The 19019-nt window shown below is 44.6% G+C and overlaps 5 protein-coding genes across 5 annotated transcripts; 3 read left to right on the forward strand and 2 right to left on the reverse strand.

Moving 5' to 3' along the window:
• Positions 1-4773: 4773 nt before the first annotated feature.
• Positions 4774-5955, forward strand: BHQ10_003259 (uncharacterized protein; the record flags this gene model as incomplete). The annotated part of the gene is made up of 4 exons (XM_040875495.1): positions 4774-5070; positions 5149-5270; positions 5320-5494; positions 5548-5955. The coding sequence occupies 4 exons, from the start codon at positions 4774-4776 to the stop codon at positions 5953-5955; spliced, it is 1002 nt and encodes a 333-aa protein (XP_040731763.1).
• Positions 5956-6976: 1021 nt separating this feature from the next.
• Positions 6977-7290, reverse strand: BHQ10_003260 (uncharacterized protein; the record flags this gene model as incomplete). The annotated part of the gene is made up of 2 exons (XM_040875497.1): positions 6977-7152; positions 7215-7290. 2 exons carry the CDS (start codon positions 7288-7290, stop codon positions 6977-6979), a joined length of 252 nt encoding a protein of 83 aa, XP_040731764.1.
• Positions 7291-9091: 1801 nt separating this feature from the next.
• On the forward strand, positions 9092-9885 carry BHQ10_003261 (uncharacterized protein; the record flags this gene model as incomplete). The annotated part of the gene is made up of 2 exons (XM_040875498.1): positions 9092-9582; positions 9636-9885. 2 exons carry the CDS (start codon positions 9092-9094, stop codon positions 9883-9885), a joined length of 741 nt encoding a protein of 246 aa, XP_040731765.1.
• Positions 9886-10710: 825 nt separating this feature from the next.
• On the forward strand, positions 10711-11385 carry BHQ10_003262 (uncharacterized protein; the record flags this gene model as incomplete). The annotated part of the gene is made up of 1 exon (XM_040875499.1): positions 10711-11385. The coding sequence occupies one exon, from the start codon at positions 10711-10713 to the stop codon at positions 11383-11385; it is 675 nt and encodes a 224-aa protein (XP_040731766.1).
• Positions 11386-17900: 6515 nt separating this feature from the next.
• Positions 17901-18919, reverse strand: BHQ10_003263 (uncharacterized protein; the record flags this gene model as incomplete). Its single annotated transcript, XM_040875500.1, has 4 exons — positions 17901-18180; positions 18251-18540; positions 18599-18652; positions 18710-18919. The coding sequence occupies 4 exons, from the start codon at positions 18917-18919 to the stop codon at positions 17901-17903; spliced, it is 834 nt and encodes a 277-aa protein (XP_040731767.1).
• Positions 18920-19019: the final 100 nt, after the last annotated feature.

Genomic DNA, 19019 nt, shown 5'->3' on the forward strand with positions numbered 1-19019 from the left:
TCCCTTGCTTCTATTGATAGTCAGTTCACGGAATCCATATTACGTTCCCGGGCCCAGATCCTTACTCGGATCCTCTCTCGTGTGTGGCAGAGAAAACCTCAGGTCTCTCCTTATTGAAAAAGTCTTCTCCTAGCGTACATAGTTCACGCTCTAGATATCTTTCCGTCCTCTCGGCGTCCTGTATCGCGATGGTATCCTCTACTCAACTAATACTGTCCTCTGTCTCCTCCACCATCCCCGTTGTTATAAAGATTCTATTAGACCTTTTGAATAATTAAAAATTTAATAAAATTATGATGAAATTATTAAAGAAAAGAAAATTAAAGTTCAAAGTAAAGTTTTAGAAATAGAAAGAATAATTTAGAGTAGTATTTTTCTAAACGTGAGCAATATCCMCCCCGCCAATCCGGAGGATATTGCTTTTGTAACGTACGCACGCTCCCGTATGCCGCATTGATATGTGTTTCTTGATCCGGGAATAGCTTCATATTACTTTTTCATTTTGTACGGATATGAGACCTGTGTACGGGGACTGATTACCACATTAGATCCCTACTAGGGCCCCGCATACGCTTATACAGATACGGCTCAACGGCGCCACACGTTGCGTGCACAGGTGGCAACGAGGAGATTATGACTCTATTGGTCAAACAGTGTAGAGTTAATATGAACACTATTCATCCCAGCAATAGCACAGCACTACACTCTATGACCCGCTCAGGGGCCAGTGCAACTATTCAGGTCCTCCTAGATGCTGGAGCAGATAATTCCATTGCGAACATGGCTAATAATACTGCAATGCACATTGCAGTACTTTGGAAGTCTCTCAACGCGCTAGATGAGCTTATTAAGAGCGGTGCTGATTTTAGCCAGCTGAACTTAGCGGAAGAATCACCTCTCCATACTGTAGCCTAGGAATATGACCCCAAGATCATAAAACTACTCAAACGCTCTCACTCAGTCCTATATATTGACCTATGCACAAAAATCCGGGAAGAGAAATCTTGCTTTGATTATCTCCACAAAGACGAGGAGAAAAAGAGGGTCTTCGAGATATTTCTAGACGAGAATCGAGGCATCGTCAGGAGGACGATGGAGGCAATGTTACAGAAACACCAGAAACCCAGTAGCTCTCTCGCCTTGATAAGATATTGAATTCGAAACATTTACACCAATTTATCTTCAAATGTTAATCACACTACATCTATATATACTAGTGGCATGCAAGATCATATCGTACCCGTGACTGAGATTTTTTAGGGGGGATCTAACTCCTCTAAGGTTAGAGTGATGTATAATCATTCGCCGTACCTCCAAAAACTGGCACGTATCCCTACTACACAATATGGACTACTGTTACAGTGGCCTTGCCTTGACATTGGGACAGTAAGTTCAGTCGTGCGCTTGCAAATGTGTAGGACAGCAGTCAGCGTCGGCAAACGATTTCGGTAGCTAAGGGGCTGGCGGAAATTTATACATAGCAAAAAAGATATTCTCTGCACTAGGCTCTACTCTTATTCATAGCTCTAATGGCATTTTTAAATATTAATTATCAAGATGGCGGCTTAAAGCTATAATTCCACTTCATTATAGAAGATATTACGTAGATGCATATAAGAGAGAGATAATTGCAATCGATTCAAGATAAATCCATGTATGTACTCCGTACATTGGACATGTACGGCATTGGTGAATCGATGGAGGAAGGACTAGCCGAATGCCACGTCAGTAACTCTCGTCAGGCTGAATATCCCTAATTGAAGCGGCGACAGAATGAAATACAAGATCAGCAAATCAACAAGCAAAAATTTAACAAAGCAAAAACATACAACAGCTGGATTGCGGGCGGCAATCAGGTGATTTTCATATAATCATTATCCAGGTTGGAAGACGTGGCAGTGCTCCCTAGGCTGTTGCATACAAAACCATGTCTCAGCCTTTATGTACGTTACCGAACAGATTTTTAGATGTGCCTTTTACAAAGGCACCGCGTAGGCTTATATACGGCATACGTACACCTCTAGATAGCTTTTAGGGATCAGTTATCAATTAGGAATCAATCCGCTATATTGGTCAGCTCATCCTTACAGGCTTGTCAGACTAGCCTATCCCCGATCCTAGCTTCGGTGGTTAGAACCGGGATAAACAGACACCTTTATTATACCTAAAGCAACAAGTATACATTTCAGACACAAAAAATAATTAACACCATTACTAAAATGAAACATACTTAAATACAATTAAAGATATAAAAACAATTAGTTATTTAGAAGCTATATCCTTAGCCTACCAAGATCTTAGTACAAACCCAGACGAAAAAACATGAAAGACTTTCAGATAGATATTCGTACTCTAGTCCAAGCACCTTCTCTGCCCTTCCAATACATAGCAGGTATCTACGAAGAGCCTCCTTTAGCTAAAAAAAGACTTAAATACTCTACTATACACTACATAAAAAGCATTAAGTCCATAGAGAGTATTCACAACAAGCATTACCCAGCAATAGACTTCCAAGACCTTATTCATATTTAGTTTAGTATACTTCAAAAAGTAGCTTCAAGGTACTTTCCACCAAGTGTCTTACTATTGATCCTTTCTCTCTAAAAGTACTTTCACAATATGAAGTCGTCATCCAATAGAAGCAACCCAAAGAGCATTGCCATACCCCCCAGCCTATGCATCGGCATCAGTCCCGTTCTCTAAAAATACTTCCACAATATCAAGTTATCTTGAGATAGACGAGAAAATGATTCTCTGTATTTGCTCTAAGTAGGTGTTGAGTATGTTCTCGGGAGAAAGGAGATCTCGCTAGGAAGCGAGGATATCTCCTTTCTCCTTTGAAAACGCTAAACTACCTACATGTGGTAGGTGCCGCTGGACAAAGGGGACATAGGGACTCCCTCAACAATATCTCTTTCAATAAAAGTAGTTTGAAGAGCATTGAATAGTGATGCCATATTATGGATCATCTACAAATCACGAAAGAATTACTGTATGGCAATTAAGTATCTTTCCCATGCATTACTGATTCACTACATGCCCACTGTAATGCTCACGAGCCAGGTTCTCAAGTCTTTCATCTGTCACCATGTTTTGCTCGGATAACAAACCCCACTCCACCATGCTGCTCAGTGAACCAGTACCAATACCAACTATAGCTCTCAGCCACGATGCAAAAGCCAAGGTACGTACTGTATTCATATTCATTTAGAACATGTCACAGAATTACCAGTGGGTGGTATATAAGTGTATGCTATGTAATGGTGAGCTGCTATTGATTTTAAGTTAGAGATAGCATATAGTGCTAGCAGTTGGCTATCAGGCGAGAAGGCCACTAATCGAACTGAATCGGAATGGCCTTCGAGGATCTGTAGCTCGGAGGTCCAATTTTCTCCCACCTGCGGTAAATAGTCTGTTCAATTCGGTACCTAAGATTTGAAAAGTTCATGAATGGTTGATTTGTGAGGTGCAAATATAAGTTCAAACTGTTTCCACGGCGTTCTTGACCGCACTTGTACTAACATTACTTCACCGACTTATCATGGTAGACCGGAGAAAATGACGGATCGATTCAGCCAATAGTCATAATAGCGCGGAAAAGCGATGAAACATCAGCGCTAGCTACAGCGTCAACCCCTTAATTTTTCGGGGCCTCATCTCAAAACGCTGGCGGGTTTAGGGTTTGCGATGGTTGGGGCCCACTACATCGTATGTAGTATTTTGTATTTAGTTTCTGGTTTACCGGTATTCAATGCTTTTGGCAGGGTTATAATTCAGGTACGTATAAGCAAACAAGAAACAATTATAGTTCAATGCATCAATTATCAGACTTTTATCCTGGGATGATCCCGCCTGAATTGAGGTCACTCCTTACCAATCTAAGGTGAAAGATTTTCAGAAGTCTATGAACTATAAAAATGATCCCCAGGGTTGTAATTATATTAAGTTATTGTGTTACATCCCGTCGGTTTATATTCATGCATGGGTGCCGTGTTCATCCGTTCGGCTTCGATACCATCTTAGACCTGACAGAAGTAAGAGTAAACTGGCATTCCCGATAATGTCTTTAAATCAACCATCTTTGAGGGGCGGGAGAGGGGGGAAGAGGGGGGTGCGCAAAGCTGAAGTCCATGCATCAATTCTGGTTGATAGTGCGGAGTAGGTAGTACTTGGACGTAACCCTAATTCCCCGTGTGATGGTCCATACTTCATTCGATCATACTGATGAGTGTCGACTCGTCAATCAACTCTCTTGGCGACAACATTGGTTTGTCTTCACCTTTATGAGAAGTATGAGCCTCCAGCTGCTGTCAGGCTAGTGCATAAACTCAGCTTTGATGCGTGGTCAATTGGGTGACCGAGGTAAGCTCCTTCAAGATCATACAGTTGGAGACGAAGATTAGGTATACAATCGAATACTGGTGTAGCAATTCTAGCAAGATGTGTTACTGGTGAATTTAGACGCTAAAGTACAATGAGTTCAGTTTTTGTTAGTTCAAGGACTGATATAGGTAAGAATGTAACCTTGGATACCATTTACCCAAACAAGAATGGTTTTTTTACTTGGTCAGCAGCTATGCCATTCAATTATTCTACTAAGAAGACAGTAATTACGCAGTAAGAGTCTCCTGGAGACATGCCACAGGAACTTGGAAAAAGACATAAATTCCACGCATGGCCTTCACAAAATCCAGGTTGGGTTGAAGAAACCAGCAGCACGAGAAAAGACACCCCACAAAAACATAACAATATCCAAAACTAAAGCAAAACACAATGCGTAGCTTCCAGATTGCTTCCACTGTTTCTCTTCTCTTTGCTCTTGCTCGGGCTCAGGCTGAATTCACACTTAGCTGTGATGTCTTGACCACCCAGCGATCAGATCCAATTATCAGCCCTGGTATCGCCAGTAACCACACACATGTTATTGTCGGTGGAACTGCTTTCAGTCGTACCATGGATAATAATGCCGCCTCCGATGCTTTGGCAACTACCTGTTCTGTCGCGATCGATAAGTCGAACTACTGGCAGCCACTATTGTATCACATCAGGTCTGATGGGCAATTTGAGGCTGTAGAATTCCAAGGCAATGTAATCAGCTTTTCAAACCCTTGTATGAATAATCTTGACTGATACTACCGTTATACATAGGCTGTATATTACCTACAACGTGCCTGTGACTATCAAGCCGGTCTGACTGCATGTCCATCGAACTTTATGCCTTTAGCACCTCCAGCTGGTCTTCGTATGATATCGGGCAACCCAACACTTCGGTAAGATCCATGGGACCCATATATGTGAAATTATGCTGACAATAAACAGAAACTATACCGACACCTTCGCACAACGTGCTGCATCCCACATGTGTCTTACTGCCACAGACAGCGTGTATACCAACTCTCTCCCAGTGCAGGCCTGTGAAAGACTACGCTCCCAAGTCTTCTTTCCCTCATGCTGGGACGGAGTGAACCTTGATAGCTCCGACCATAAAAGTCATGTACTGTGCCATTCTCTTCCGTGGAATCAAAACAATAACTGACTAGGTAACAGATGGCTTTCCCAGCAATCGGCGACTACAACACTGGTATTTGTCCCTCGAGCCACCCAAGAGCAATTTTCTCCCTCTTCCTCGAATTCTTCTACGACACCTCGCCCTACCCCGACTACGAGAACCTCGTATACGCCATGGGTGATCTGACAGGATACGGTCTACACGCCGACTTTGTGAATGGCTGGTCCGATATTAACGCATTGCAAAACGCCTTCACTACTTGTGGCAGCAACGGGTACTCGGAGACTTCGCCCGGTTGCTCAATCACGAATGGTACTGTACAGGGCGCGAAGACGCAGACGCTGCAGGTTGCAGCACCCACGGAGGACTTGGGATTGGATGGACCTGTTTCTCAGCTGCCGGGACCTTGCTACGTGACAGGTTCTGTGGCTGATCGGACAGTCTAGATACATAAACAATGTGAGAAGTTAATATTATGTCAAAGTGCAAATAGTCAAATACTTAGCAAATGATGTGCAATCTGCATCTGCATTCCCTCTTCCTAAATTTTGGTATATGAGCAATTACTCTATTTTGAGTCTTGTGCAATGTTCTGAATCATCTCTGAAACAGGCAATCACGTGTTTTTACTCAATTTCCGTAACTTGTCAATCATTTTCGCATATCTCTTACTATCCTGAAGCCATGATCTACAAAAAGCTATTGGTCTTAAAGAATTGACCTAAATAGGAGCTGATTTACTAGACATTGCTAATATATAACTATAGTTATCTAACTTACTATTCTTCCTGGCCTTGACATACATAGATGGTATGTTTGAGAACTGTACCTCTTTTAATGACATCTTAGATGAAGTCGACTAAACTAAAAAAAGAGTACCCCTAAGCCCAGTCTTAAACCCAGTATTGGATCCAGTCCTGGCTACTCATCCCAGCCTCGTCCAGTCCTATCAGGGAGCCTGTAGCGCCACGTAGGCGAAGGTGAGGTCCGTATTACTATGGAATAGACTCCGACGAGTAATCTGAAGACAAATTAATGGAAAACTGCCGTGGATTCGCAGGCTGACACTGACGACGGCAAAGAAAACCCTGTTTCGAGCTCTTATTCAAGCTATGTCGTATGCATTACTAATTACACAGCGGGTGTATGGTTGCGTCTGCGCCATGTGGTTTCTCCGTTGCATTTTATCCCGGTCCGGGTACCGCTCGTTCCTATCCTGTAACTAAGTCTGAGATTGCTTGGTCTAAACCACTTCGAAGACTACATTGTTGAACGCTATCAATCCCATCCTCCTTCATTCCTATGAACGTCAAATCGCCACAAAAGGCATCCTCTCAATCTTCTCCACCTTCTCCACAGCCCGCCGGTAACCCTCCAAATTCTGGATCTTTCAAGCATAAGCATTCAGTCCCACATACTCCTTGCGCGGAACGATAGACTGAGCGCGGCAATAACAGGGAGACTTATCTAGATATCGCCTGAACGGCACAGAAACGGCTCTTGCTCCTGCGCAGACGCCAGCTGATCCTCGAGGAAGCGGAAATAGATGCGTAGCTCTTGGTCCAGGAACTGGGCGCTGACTTTGCTGAATATGAACCTGGTGATGGGTTCGAGGAAGAAGGGGATGGGGGCGATTTTCAGCGCTTCGTTCGGCCAATCCTTATATCAGCAATACATATGATGTAAGTAGGAAACCGGGAAATACCGTTCATGATCAGTTGCACCTGAATCGGCGACATCAGACTCTCCTCGGCATAGTACATATAATGCCGATAGCGCATCCAGGCCTCAGTTTAGCCGCCCAACTGGCCCTCGCGACTGGGCTGATAGCGCGGGGGAATGAGACTGGTGCTTGAATCCCCCAACTGATCGAGGAATTACTCGATAATGACGGCCGACTCGACCGAGACCATAGGTTGTGAGGCATCTGGGGGTTGCACCGAGACGATGGGAGGCTTTCCCAGTGGATGAATCTGTTCTCAGCTCGGGAGGGGCGATGCGTTGGGACTGCGTTTATAGTTTCAATATCGTGAGATAGGTTCAGTTCCTCCATCAGCCACATGATGTGCTGGGCTGGGGATATTTCAAGCCTGGATCAGAATGAACATTCGGCGTTTTGAGAGTGAGATATCAGTCTTGTAGGCTTAAAAATAGTTGTATTCTGCTTTATTTACTTCAGTAGATGGCTCTACTGCCACTAAGTAATCAAAGCCATGACATCCACCGCTTATCACCATGACTCGTATGTGCTGACTTTCATTCCGATGAGGCTGTTTTCTTCAAGTAGACGCTATCTTGTGCAGAAGATCGGACAATAACGTCAAGAGCTGCGATCAAAGACTAGACGAATTCCATATACTCCGTAGAAGCACTAACATGCAACATTGATCCACACAGTATAAGGGGCTTGGGAAAGAGGGGTGGGTAGATCGACATGGGAAGGTTTAGACGAATGCCACATCAGCAATTCTAGTCAGGCGAGAAATTCCTAACCAGGCTGGAATTAAAGCAGCAACAGAACGAAATACAAGATCAGCAAATCAATAAGCAAAAATTTAACAAAGCAAAAACATACAACAGCTGGGATTCGCTGGTGGTCACCCACCCAACTACTAACCAGCCGGCGTGTGGCTTAAGTACGGCTGAGCGGACGTTTTCCACACCCTATGGTCGTATGTGCTTGTTAGAGTGAAACAATGGTTTATATCCATTCCTGTTATATGCGCCCAAGCTGAAGAGTCATCAAGCTCGTTCCTGGCAGAATCGTGTTTACCAGCTAATTTTGCTTAGGCCTGAGAAACCCTAGTAGCAAACCCAATGCGTCAAAACTTTACGGACAATTTACGAGGAGTCTCCGTCTCTCGCTTCCACACTTAATACATCCGGCTTTATTCGGACATAATAGCTCCAAGCAGGTATAGCTACTATTCATTACGTATGAGGATATTTACTCTAGTGTTTATCGCTTTCTTCACGTCAATGCCCTTCAACCGAGGTACGTGGATGTGGCGGTGCGTCCCCCCTCGACCAACTACATACATCGTAGCAACTACTTCCGTACAAGACCTTACATCATAACAGTGATATAAGGATAAAAGCACGTTCACCAAACAATTGCCACCGAGCAATAGCGCCAGAAGGAAAACCTAATTCGCAGCCTCAGCGCCCGAAAGGGAAACTCGACGACGCAAAAAACACGACAAGTAAGAGAACAACGTCAGAGACTTTGAGAAAAAAAATAAGGAAAAAAGGTCCGTGACATCATGGGTGGGGAAGTTGAGCCACACTGGATGCAGGATGGCCCACAAAATGACTGCTTTGACTACCAGTGGAGCCAATGAGAAGCTCCATTGATATTAGGTCAGCAGTGTAGATCTTCAAGCCTCCATGGGGCTCACGCATCAGCCACTCAGAACGAGGGACGAGGACCGGAGACAGTGTGGTGGCTCGGAGTATATATTTACGGGGTTGCCTGATTGCTCTTCTCGACTTGTCGCTCAGTCCTTTCATCCTTGATCTTCTGCACAATCATCGTTTCCCTCACATAATATCGCACATATACATATCTTCAGTGAAAGAATCATGGGTCTCGGCAGCGTCGTCCTCCGCATCCTCGCCAATGGCATCCGCATCCTCCAGTTCCTGGCCGGCGCCGTCATGCTTGGCATCTTCTCCTACTTCCTCGCCGTGCTGAGCAACCACCACTTGCCCATCGCCCAATGGATTCGCGCCGTCGAGGGTCTCGCCGGTGCCGCCACACTTTATGCCCTGCTCGGCTCAATCTTCACCGTTTGTCTCGGCGGAATTATGTTTTTCGGCGTGCTGGGCATGGTGCTCGATGTGTGCTTTGTGGGTGCCTCCGTCGCGATTGCCGTCATGACCAGGCACGGAACGCAGACTTGTTCGGGCGATGTTACGACGCCGTTGGGTAATGGGCCGTCGGACTCGAATGCGTCGGGTTATGGAAGCAATGGCTTCGGATTCGGAAGCGGGGAGACCGTTACCTATCTGCCTAATTTGGGATTGGCCTGTCGCTTGGAGAAGACTGTCTTTGCTGTCTCCATCATCTCGATGTAATTCTTCCCCCCTCTAACTTGCTACATCCACAATATACTAATATATTTAGCTTCCTCTTTATCGTCTCCTTCTTCCTGGCTATCCCTATGGTCCGCAGCCGACGCCGCGAGAAGCGTTTTGGTCCTTCTCCCGCCAACGGATATACTTCTGGCTCCACTCGTCGTCGCGGCTTCTGGCGTCGCAACAAGACTACCAATCCTGACACCGCTGGCGCCGACACTCTTCCCGGTCACCCTACTCCCGGTGAAGTCGAGACTGGCTACAAGCCTGAGACTGCGGGCTACAACGCTCGCTACTAGTTCCTGTATAGGATTATGGAGACGTTTTAAGGGTCAGAGGGGTGAGATTTGACGTGACGATGTATGAATTCGATGTATGATCTGATGAGATATCATCTCGAGCTCGATGAGCTGAGTGAAATAATGCTGTTACATTAGTTATATATACTACTTAATATTTAATCATATATATTACTTGATTTAAGTCATGTCTCATTCGCGTAAACTTATCTTTCAGAAATGTGAATGTATCGATTTTGACATCAGCTTCAGGTTACTCAACGTAGATGTACATGACCACGGGATCATTCAAACCCTAACTATAGTCGATGAGACATTATCTGCAACCACTTCATCCCCCTTTGAATTTCTTTTGTTTAATTGTCTAGGAACTGTAGTACATGAATATTCCTTCAATCATTTCTACTAAGCCCAATGATGGAAATATATTAGCACAATTCCGAAAGAGGAAATAATAAGTGCCTTAGGCCACCATGTGAATGCCATTGACGAGCCTCACCACAAAGATCAGGTGCAAAGAAGGTTCCGGCTTTTCGTAGACATATTTCTCATGCTATTGTTTTCCCCTTCTCATTGATGCCATTATTGTTGAAGACTATTGAGCTGTGAAAGGTCTCATGGCCATGCAAGACATTTACCTTTCTGTATGATTCTGAGCTGAAGCTGTGAGTATAAAATTACCTGTTTTACCTTTTTTTGCCTCTAGAAATTGTTACACATAGCCAGTCTTTGTCCATATCTCTAGAAATAGCAGAAACTGATCATACAACTTCAACGCAGACAAACCTCAAAAACCCTCTCGCCTCGATCTATCCACGACTCGAAATGGACAACGATCCCCCCAACGACGAACGCTCCAAAATCAGCCGCCCCAAAGAGCCTGAATATCTTCCCGCCAAAACTTTCCAAGGACACGCCCTCACGCGCGCTAAAAAATTGGGGTCTCCAATCCACTCAAATGAGTCGTCTTCTTCCGCTTCCATGACAACGCCCACCATTCGAGCGCTGGTCGTAGACGTCGATGGACCGACTACATCTCACCACGAAGACATAAACGACGATGAAGGAGATGATGAATACGAAGAAGATGTCTCATCCTCAGGTTCATCAACACCCAAAGCTTCTCGGCAATCATCATTCAGTGCTTCTTCTTATAGCCTAGGAAATCCGCCGGCATATATCATTGAGCGCCCATCGACGCCTAGGGCTTCTCTTCGTCGATCAGAGCAATCCTACAGTTTGTCGCCTACACTGCCAGCAGTTGCATACTCGCCCCCGGCTTATGAGTGTTATGGGTATGGTTATGCCAATCGTCAGCGTCGTGTGAATGAGTCGATGGAGAAGGTCAGACCCGCGCAGTCGGAGCAGGAAGTTCTTGATGCCATGATCGATGACCTCGCGCGCGGGAGTCAGCGAAATGATCAAGATGGTGATGATGGCCCGACTGAAAGAGGTCTGGAACTTAACCCTGCGCGAAGTCTGAGACGGGAACGGCGCTGAACGAGGGATTAGTTGATGATGATAGTCCATCGATGGTAAAATGGGTTGGGAGGATATGATGTTTGGTCTGCCAGATACAAGGACCCTGGCAGGGGAATGAGGAATTAGGCATGAGAGGAAGGTCGGGTGAGCGGCTGATATTCGGATTTGGAGGGTTATTTGAATTCTAGGTTTGATGCTTACATAGAGGAGGATCTTTGGGATCTAGATTTGCAAAGCTTTGGGCTAGCTTTATTTTCAAATCATGAGAAACGATTGACGAAGCATTGAGCGTTCTCCGGGTGAAGCGAATTGTTCGTAGATGTAGACCTGGGACATGGCCGTTAGGATAACGTGGATACGTGTTCGATATCCTACTCTTGCTGTCTCGAGTATATCATTCAGAAGATTCGTCTGCCATTTTCACTACGTCTATTCCCAATGTATTCGGATGTTTGATGAGTACCGCAAAATCAGTATGGTCTGTACGTCATTCATGATTCACGTTCTACAATCATGGCATCGAGTAACCCCTGACTCCATAACGAGGCATGGTGTCTAGGACAAGCTAATCTATGAATGACTCGATCCTACAACCAGAGTCTAGATGAACTTTTAATATTTAGGTAAATAGAGCATATAGCATATTTACTACGTTTCAATAAGCTTGAAAGAGAGGTGGGGACAAGCACTGGACGAGTACCTGCATTTACTCAGGCGCTTAAATATATTATCGTGAGGTCGCGGAGACGGATGAGCTTCAATTACCGTGCCGCGATCCTTGTGTTAGACTTACAGAGTAACCTATTACTATAGCGGCGAAGGTCTCGGAGAAGGTCTCGGACGGCGGAGCTTCGATTCCCGTGCCGTGATCCTCGATGTCGACTAAGAAGGAATTACCAAAGATAAGTAATTAAAAAGACAGAGAAGGCCTCCCTTTTTTTTTGTTGAATCGTCAGATATGTTGCTTCCGTTTATTGTGCATCAGTCGATATGAGTGAGATTACAATCAATGGAGGCTGTCTCTGTGGGTCAATTCAGTATGAACTATCAGGAGCTTCCATGCTAAACGCCCTGTGCCACTGCATCAACTGCCAAAAGACGTCTGGATCAGCTTTTATGGCAAATGGGACTTATAAGAAGACAGTCAGTACAAAGCCATCTCATAGTGTCTATTAACATACCATGTCAATTTTCTCTAATAATGTTTATATCAGCAACTCCACGTCCGTACCGGTCACGAGCACTTGAAAACATACCAGGATACGCAAACCGACGCAAGAAACAGCACCATAAACCGCTCTTTCTGCGGCAACTGTGGATCGCATCTGTTCGTGGAAAATTCGACGCTGGAGGGAATGGTGTTTGTGACTAGCGGGACGATGAATCTCGAAGGGAAAGAATGGGCGCCGCAGAAGGAGTATTTCTGTAAAAGGAGACGGGATTGGGTGCCGCTCGTCGAGGGAACAGAGAAAATGAATGCGATGAAATGACCGATACCTCGGTTACGCGGATGAGATAAAGGAGGAATGGGGCATGGAATTTGAGGGCTTTCTAGTTTCCTTGTAACTTAACCTCGGAGCGAAGTGGTGAAATATTCACAACGCTACAAGGAAATCTCCAGAGCGCGTTAGAGAAAATCGAATAGACATCTTTTTCTATCTAAATTTCTATTTCCAGATTTGTGGACGAATTAAGTTATTGCGTACCAGTATAGAAGAAGAATGGAGTGGTCTATATATTGATTGCTATTGACCATCTATAATCACCGGTCAGGTCATGACTGGTACTGACTCAGATACTGACTCTGTCGACGACTTTATGAATGAGTCAATAAGATGAATCATAGTCTAAATTACCATATTAGATATCAATCCTTACAGAAACCAAGAGATTTCCTATTCTCTATGTTTTCCTAACGCCGAAACTGCGCTATTCTCAATCCCATTAAACCTCGTCGATCTATCAAGCCCGGAATCAATAATGTCAGACAGACACTCAAATAACGAATCACTGCTGAAAGCACTAGCCATACTGTCCCTGGGTCAAAAGGGAGACATTGACAATGCCAACTCGTATACCTCCACGGGCCAGGGGGTTCCCGAAATCGTCATAGAAGAACACGAGAGTGACAAGAAGGGAGCTGAGCAAGTGACAAAGGTACAGGAAAGGAAGGATGACAAGATGGAGGCAGAGGAGCAGAAGAAGAGGGATGAAATCCTATTGAAGTCTAGAAGTTCTTGGCCGCCGAAGAGGTCTGTGTGAACGCCCAATGACTGCTCCTGGGTACGGGCTGAGGATTGCTTGAGGCTTTGGAATAGGCTGTTGGATCTTGAGGTCTATATATGCATTCCGCACTCCTTCCACCCGATATGTCTCTTAGAAGAAAGCTGTTTATTCGTGTGTATATACATAGGAGGATGAAATAAGTATTTACACATTTTTATTATAGCCATACCCGGAATTGAAGAGAACAGTGACAGACCAAACATGAGAATCAATACTAGAAGCCAAGTCATTAGACAAATATTCATCAACTTCGCAGTGTTCAGTCCTGATAAGTTCGGATGGTCGGTGGAGAACCATCGGAGAAGAACTGTGTACACCAGCCGTGTAATACAGTCAGTGGATTGAGAAACCCATGACCTTATACCTGACCAGACAAAGTGTGACTCATGTTCTAAGTTTATGGTATCTAATTCACTATTACGTAGGTATGAAGATGAAGCAAAAAGCAAGGTGGATTTATGAATGGTTGTTGTTGATGGTGTATCTAGCTTTGTCTGTGATCTGGGGACTCTGCTGATATTCTGTTTTCTACTTTATGAGTACTACTCATAAGTGGAGCTTGAATGTTTAATAAATCAGGTGTCGAATTTTATGTCATGTCCACGATTATTTGGCTGGAAGGGACTTATTGAACAAGTAACTGTCTACAAAATAATCATTCACTTGAATGATGATTATAGCCTCTGAAAGACGTCTCGTTAGCCTAGGGCATTGCTTCAAATTCATACATGTAGACGATACCTAGGTAGGTAGTAATTGCATGTGGGCGAATACATGTAGCCTATGTGCCTATTCTATATACTGATTGGACATATGACCCATCAATTCTACATTCTACATAGTCAAGACGAACAGTCAGGTATTCTCACAAAAATTGCTATTTTAATTTTGAGTCATCGGTTAGAGTCAGTGGTACTGACAGTGTCAGATCGTACTGGCTCTCTCGAGAACGTACATGTAATCTACGTGACTCAACAACTGGACTGACTTTGGATATAAATATGCCTAGAGAGCCCACCGTGCTTTGTTACTTCTTCTTTCTTTCTATCGAATACTCTCTTTCTTCAAAAACTATACTTTTCTCGATAACACCTAACCCAAAACACAACACTGTCAGGGTTACAAGTCAATACTCAAAGATCTTCCAACCCTCGAATAAATCATGTCAGATCAGGCTTTAAGCATGAAATCTCCATCATCATCATCATCATCCTTGAAATCGGCGGGCACAAAATCTCTGAAGCAGACTGACAAGCCAAAAGCAGAAGAAAAGAAGCCAGAGTCTTGGGCAGAGGCGGAGTCTAGAAAAAACCAAGAGTGGCTGGAGGAGGKATACAAACGTGATCCCAAGCTACTGGTTGATGACTAGCAATTTTCTATCGATATTGGTTTATTTGAGTGGAAGATGGTCCGGCTTTATTGACCTGCTGGCAGCCCACGGTCTACCTCTGTTGGTGCATGGATGGCCTGGTGTGACTTGATTTGATGTGTCGGTTATATCTTGTATTCTGCACTCCTTTGAATCTTAGTTTTTTTCACATTGGAAGCTGGCTTCCAATCTCGGTCGTAGTGCTTGAATAGATAGACATATCAATCAAGGAGGCATTTACACTCCCTTCTGATGGTCATACGTAATTTGAACGAAAAGTGACAGACTAAACACCAAGGATCAATACTTGAAGCTAAGTGATTCAGACAAATAGCCACGGTTTTCGCAGTGCTCAGTCTTATATTCCCGGATGATTCTGGAAAAGGCTCGGAGACGAACGGTGCATCGGCCGCATCCACATCCGCATCCGCACCGTCTGAAATCGGTGGTATGAAATGAGTAGTTGGTTGGTTGAAGTAAGAGCTTTCAAGCGATACAATCGAGGTCTAGAGGGCATATCTAGGGCTACTTATACTGGATGCTCCCAATAAAGACTTACTCACATTATGTGGAAGGCAAGGCTGATCTAGAACCTCCACTTCAGAGGCAGATTACCACTTGAAGTTCAAAAATTCGTGACACAGATAATAATTCTGAAAAACTAACTTTGGTCGAATATAAATCGTGCCTGTTTTTTATTTCCACAGCCTGAAGATGAGGAGACCCACATCCGCACCCGCACCCGCACCCGCATCGATGTGCTTGTGATCATCGAGGACCAGGCTGAGTGAATTCATCTTCTTGCAAGTGCCCCGGCTGTATCGAGCCACGCTAATTTTTGAAAAAAGTTGTTGAATATCCTTACGATACCACTTGCGCTCGAAACTTGTCTCCAACACCCGAGGGGAAATCAACTATCAGCAACACGACCTGTGATTGATGCAAGTGCGTGCCTCTGTTTCTGCTCATTACATGTACTGAGCCCGTCATGGCCGAGGATCAGGGAATCTGCAACAAAGCTCCCTTAGTGTGCCTGCCGTGTCGAGCCGGCAAGAGACAATGCGACAAATTGCGTCCCTCCTGTTCTCGTTGCAAAAAGTATGTCTATATTGCTTTGGATAGTATTCATTAGCACTGAATCCAAGGATCTAGACTCAATCGAAAATGCCACTACGCAGCTACCTCAACGTCTCCAATCGTAGAGACTGTACCGAACAGCGGAGGGGAAAGACTCGTACACGAAGAATCGAGCCAATCTTGTATGAGGTGCAAGATACGCAAACGTAAATGTGATCGACTCCTTCCGATTTGCTCTCGGTGTTCAAGGTATGTTGGCACACCCATCGTCCCAAAAGTGAAATAGCTCCTTTTGACACGAATTCCACTAGGCTTGCCTTGGGCTGTGATTATGGAGCTGCAAAGCTGGTCTCAGCCCAATCCCTGCCAGGCTGTGCTGAGGGTAAAATCCGCATTCAATGTTTTGATTCTGGCGCCATTTCGTATTATCTACTCGGACCTAACGTTCCATTTAACCCTCCCATCACATACCGTCCCTATATGCCAAGCTTATTACAATTCTGTAAGTCAGCCTTCTACATTCAGTATCCAACCCCCCTCCACAGTTCAATTCGAACTTTGGTCTAATTGAGGCTAGTCGGTACATCCGCAAATCTGTCACCTGACATTGCGCTTGTGAATAGTCTCAAACAACACATCGGCTCTATATGGATCCAACATGCAATGACAGACCCGTGTTTATTCCACGCCACACTATTCAGTGCATCTGCATCTATTGATATCTTGAAAGGTCGTCAGAATTCCACTGTGACACTGTATCATCAAACATCGACGATTAGAATGTTAAGTGAACGCTTGAATCAGGACGTTCCATTGCTGAATTACGGTACTTTGGGATCGGTGTTATCTTTAATCTTTTATAATGTGAGTAAACAAATTGTCCCAATTTGGGATTAGATATAACCTAACCAGGCACTGACAACACATTAGATGGTGGCAATGGATCAAAAATCGGCAATTCTACACCAGAAAGGTCTTATACAAATGCTCCTATCAAGACAAAAATCCCTAATTGACGAATTGGAGCCACTGATAGGTGTTATAAAACTGTATGTTGTATGGCCTTCCTCCCTTTCCTCACATAGTTAACAAAATCACAGGACAATGCTTTCTTATTCGTGTGTTTTTGACACACCGCCCGTTTGGGATTTCTTGTACGACAATTCTACTCGTAGTAGCTCGATTTTTCGAAGCATTGTGTCCAGCAGCACATTTCAGAAGGCCGGGACGCTATTCGGAGAAGAGATTATTGAGTCAATATTTGATGTATATGAGGCTTCTATCAAGATGGACCAGCTATCTGATGCCAGTGAGGCTACTATTACCGCACAAGTGGAGAAAGCTTTAGCATTGGCAAGGAATGATACTTTACCTCGCTTTATAGAAACCAGGGGAGCAGCCGTGGACACTATCAGCAGGATGAATGCTTGCTGTCGACTCTGCTGTTTGATATACTGGGATCTGCTAAGACTGCGTTTGCAAAGAGTGGATATATCCGCCGTTAATGAAAAAGTGAAGCTGCTCCAAAAATTGATGGCCGACATCGACTACTCCTTTTGGATCCGCAGAGCCCCTGAAGTGTTCACCTGGATCACATCTACGGGCGCAGCAGGATGTATTGATGCTAGCGATCGAGGAACTTTTATCCACCGTGGTAGCACAATTCTGACAGCTGTTGATTCGGAAAGTCTCACGCTGACGACACAAGGTTGGAAATATTTCTGTCTATTGAGAAGGGTCAGCGGGCTTTCTACGCCCTGACTAAGGCCTAGCTTCTACACATTGTAATTGACACGACAAATCACTTATTGAAAACAATCCCTCGAGCCTTTAGCTCTTTTTCAGTCCATTCCCAGAGGTTGAAAGCCATTCGCGGGTCCTTTGCAGTGTTGCTCGGCTCGGAAACCTTCCCTCCTGGCAGCAAATATGCTCCATTATGAGATTTGATGTCAAGTGACGTTGAGACAGCTGCGAAGAGAATGTTTGTTGCTCCCTTTCGTGGACCAGGAGCGCCCAATTCCACAATCGGTTTGATGAGGCGATATAATGGGGTGGATAAAAGCGGGCCTTTTGAGAGGTTTCTAGCTTCAAACATCAGCAATTTTGTCTCTTTGGGTTTAGAAATACCTATCGTTCAGGGATGCGGCTTACGTCTTGACTGTTCCTGGATGGAGAGATATCGACATGATTTCTCCATATCTTTTGGCTAGCTCGTTGGCATGCAGCACATTGGCAAGCTTGGAATGTCCATAGCGAGTCCAAACAGAGTACCGCTTCAAGTTCGGGTCAGAGAAGACGATTCCCTCCTTTGGTGCAAGCTTTCCATGCCCGTCACTCGATACGTTCACGATTCGCACCTCACCTTCGTGTGCTGATTTGGATGTAGTGACGAGAATCGGCAGCATAAGTCGTGTCAACAGAAAGTGACCTACGTAGTTGACCTTGGAATGAAGTTGTTAGTTTATGGCACTTTCAATAAAATTCATGTCTAGATCTTACCGCAAGCTGCATCTCAAACCCATCTTTGGTCTCTTCGTATGGAACGCACATCACCTATTTATGACATGGGCATCAGTGATGGAACATGGAAAATGCAGCAAATTCACTTACACCGGCATTGTTTATAAGCAAATGAAGAGCCGACTCTCGTCTTGTATCCCAAGTCAGCACCACTACGGCTTCAACGCTGTGAATCGAAGAGGGGATTGTACTCCCTGAAAATCTGTGCTGCTTTAACCACGCTAGCCAGATCTGCGAGATCCAAAGGCAGGAAATGGACATCTGCCTCAGGACATTCAGCAACAATTTCTTGTATCGCATCTCTAACCTTGGATGGTGAACGGCTTGCTATATACACACGAGCTCCATGTTTTGCTAGCTCAATACTCGTGCCGAAACCTCTACGGGACAGAGTTAATCG

Source organism: Talaromyces amestolkiae, assembly GCF_001896365.1.
Source record: "Talaromyces amestolkiae strain CIB chromosome Unknown scaffold5.1, whole genome shotgun sequence".
In the NCBI taxonomy this organism is placed as follows: Eukaryota; Fungi; Ascomycota; class Eurotiomycetes; order Eurotiales; family Trichocomaceae; genus Talaromyces; species Talaromyces amestolkiae.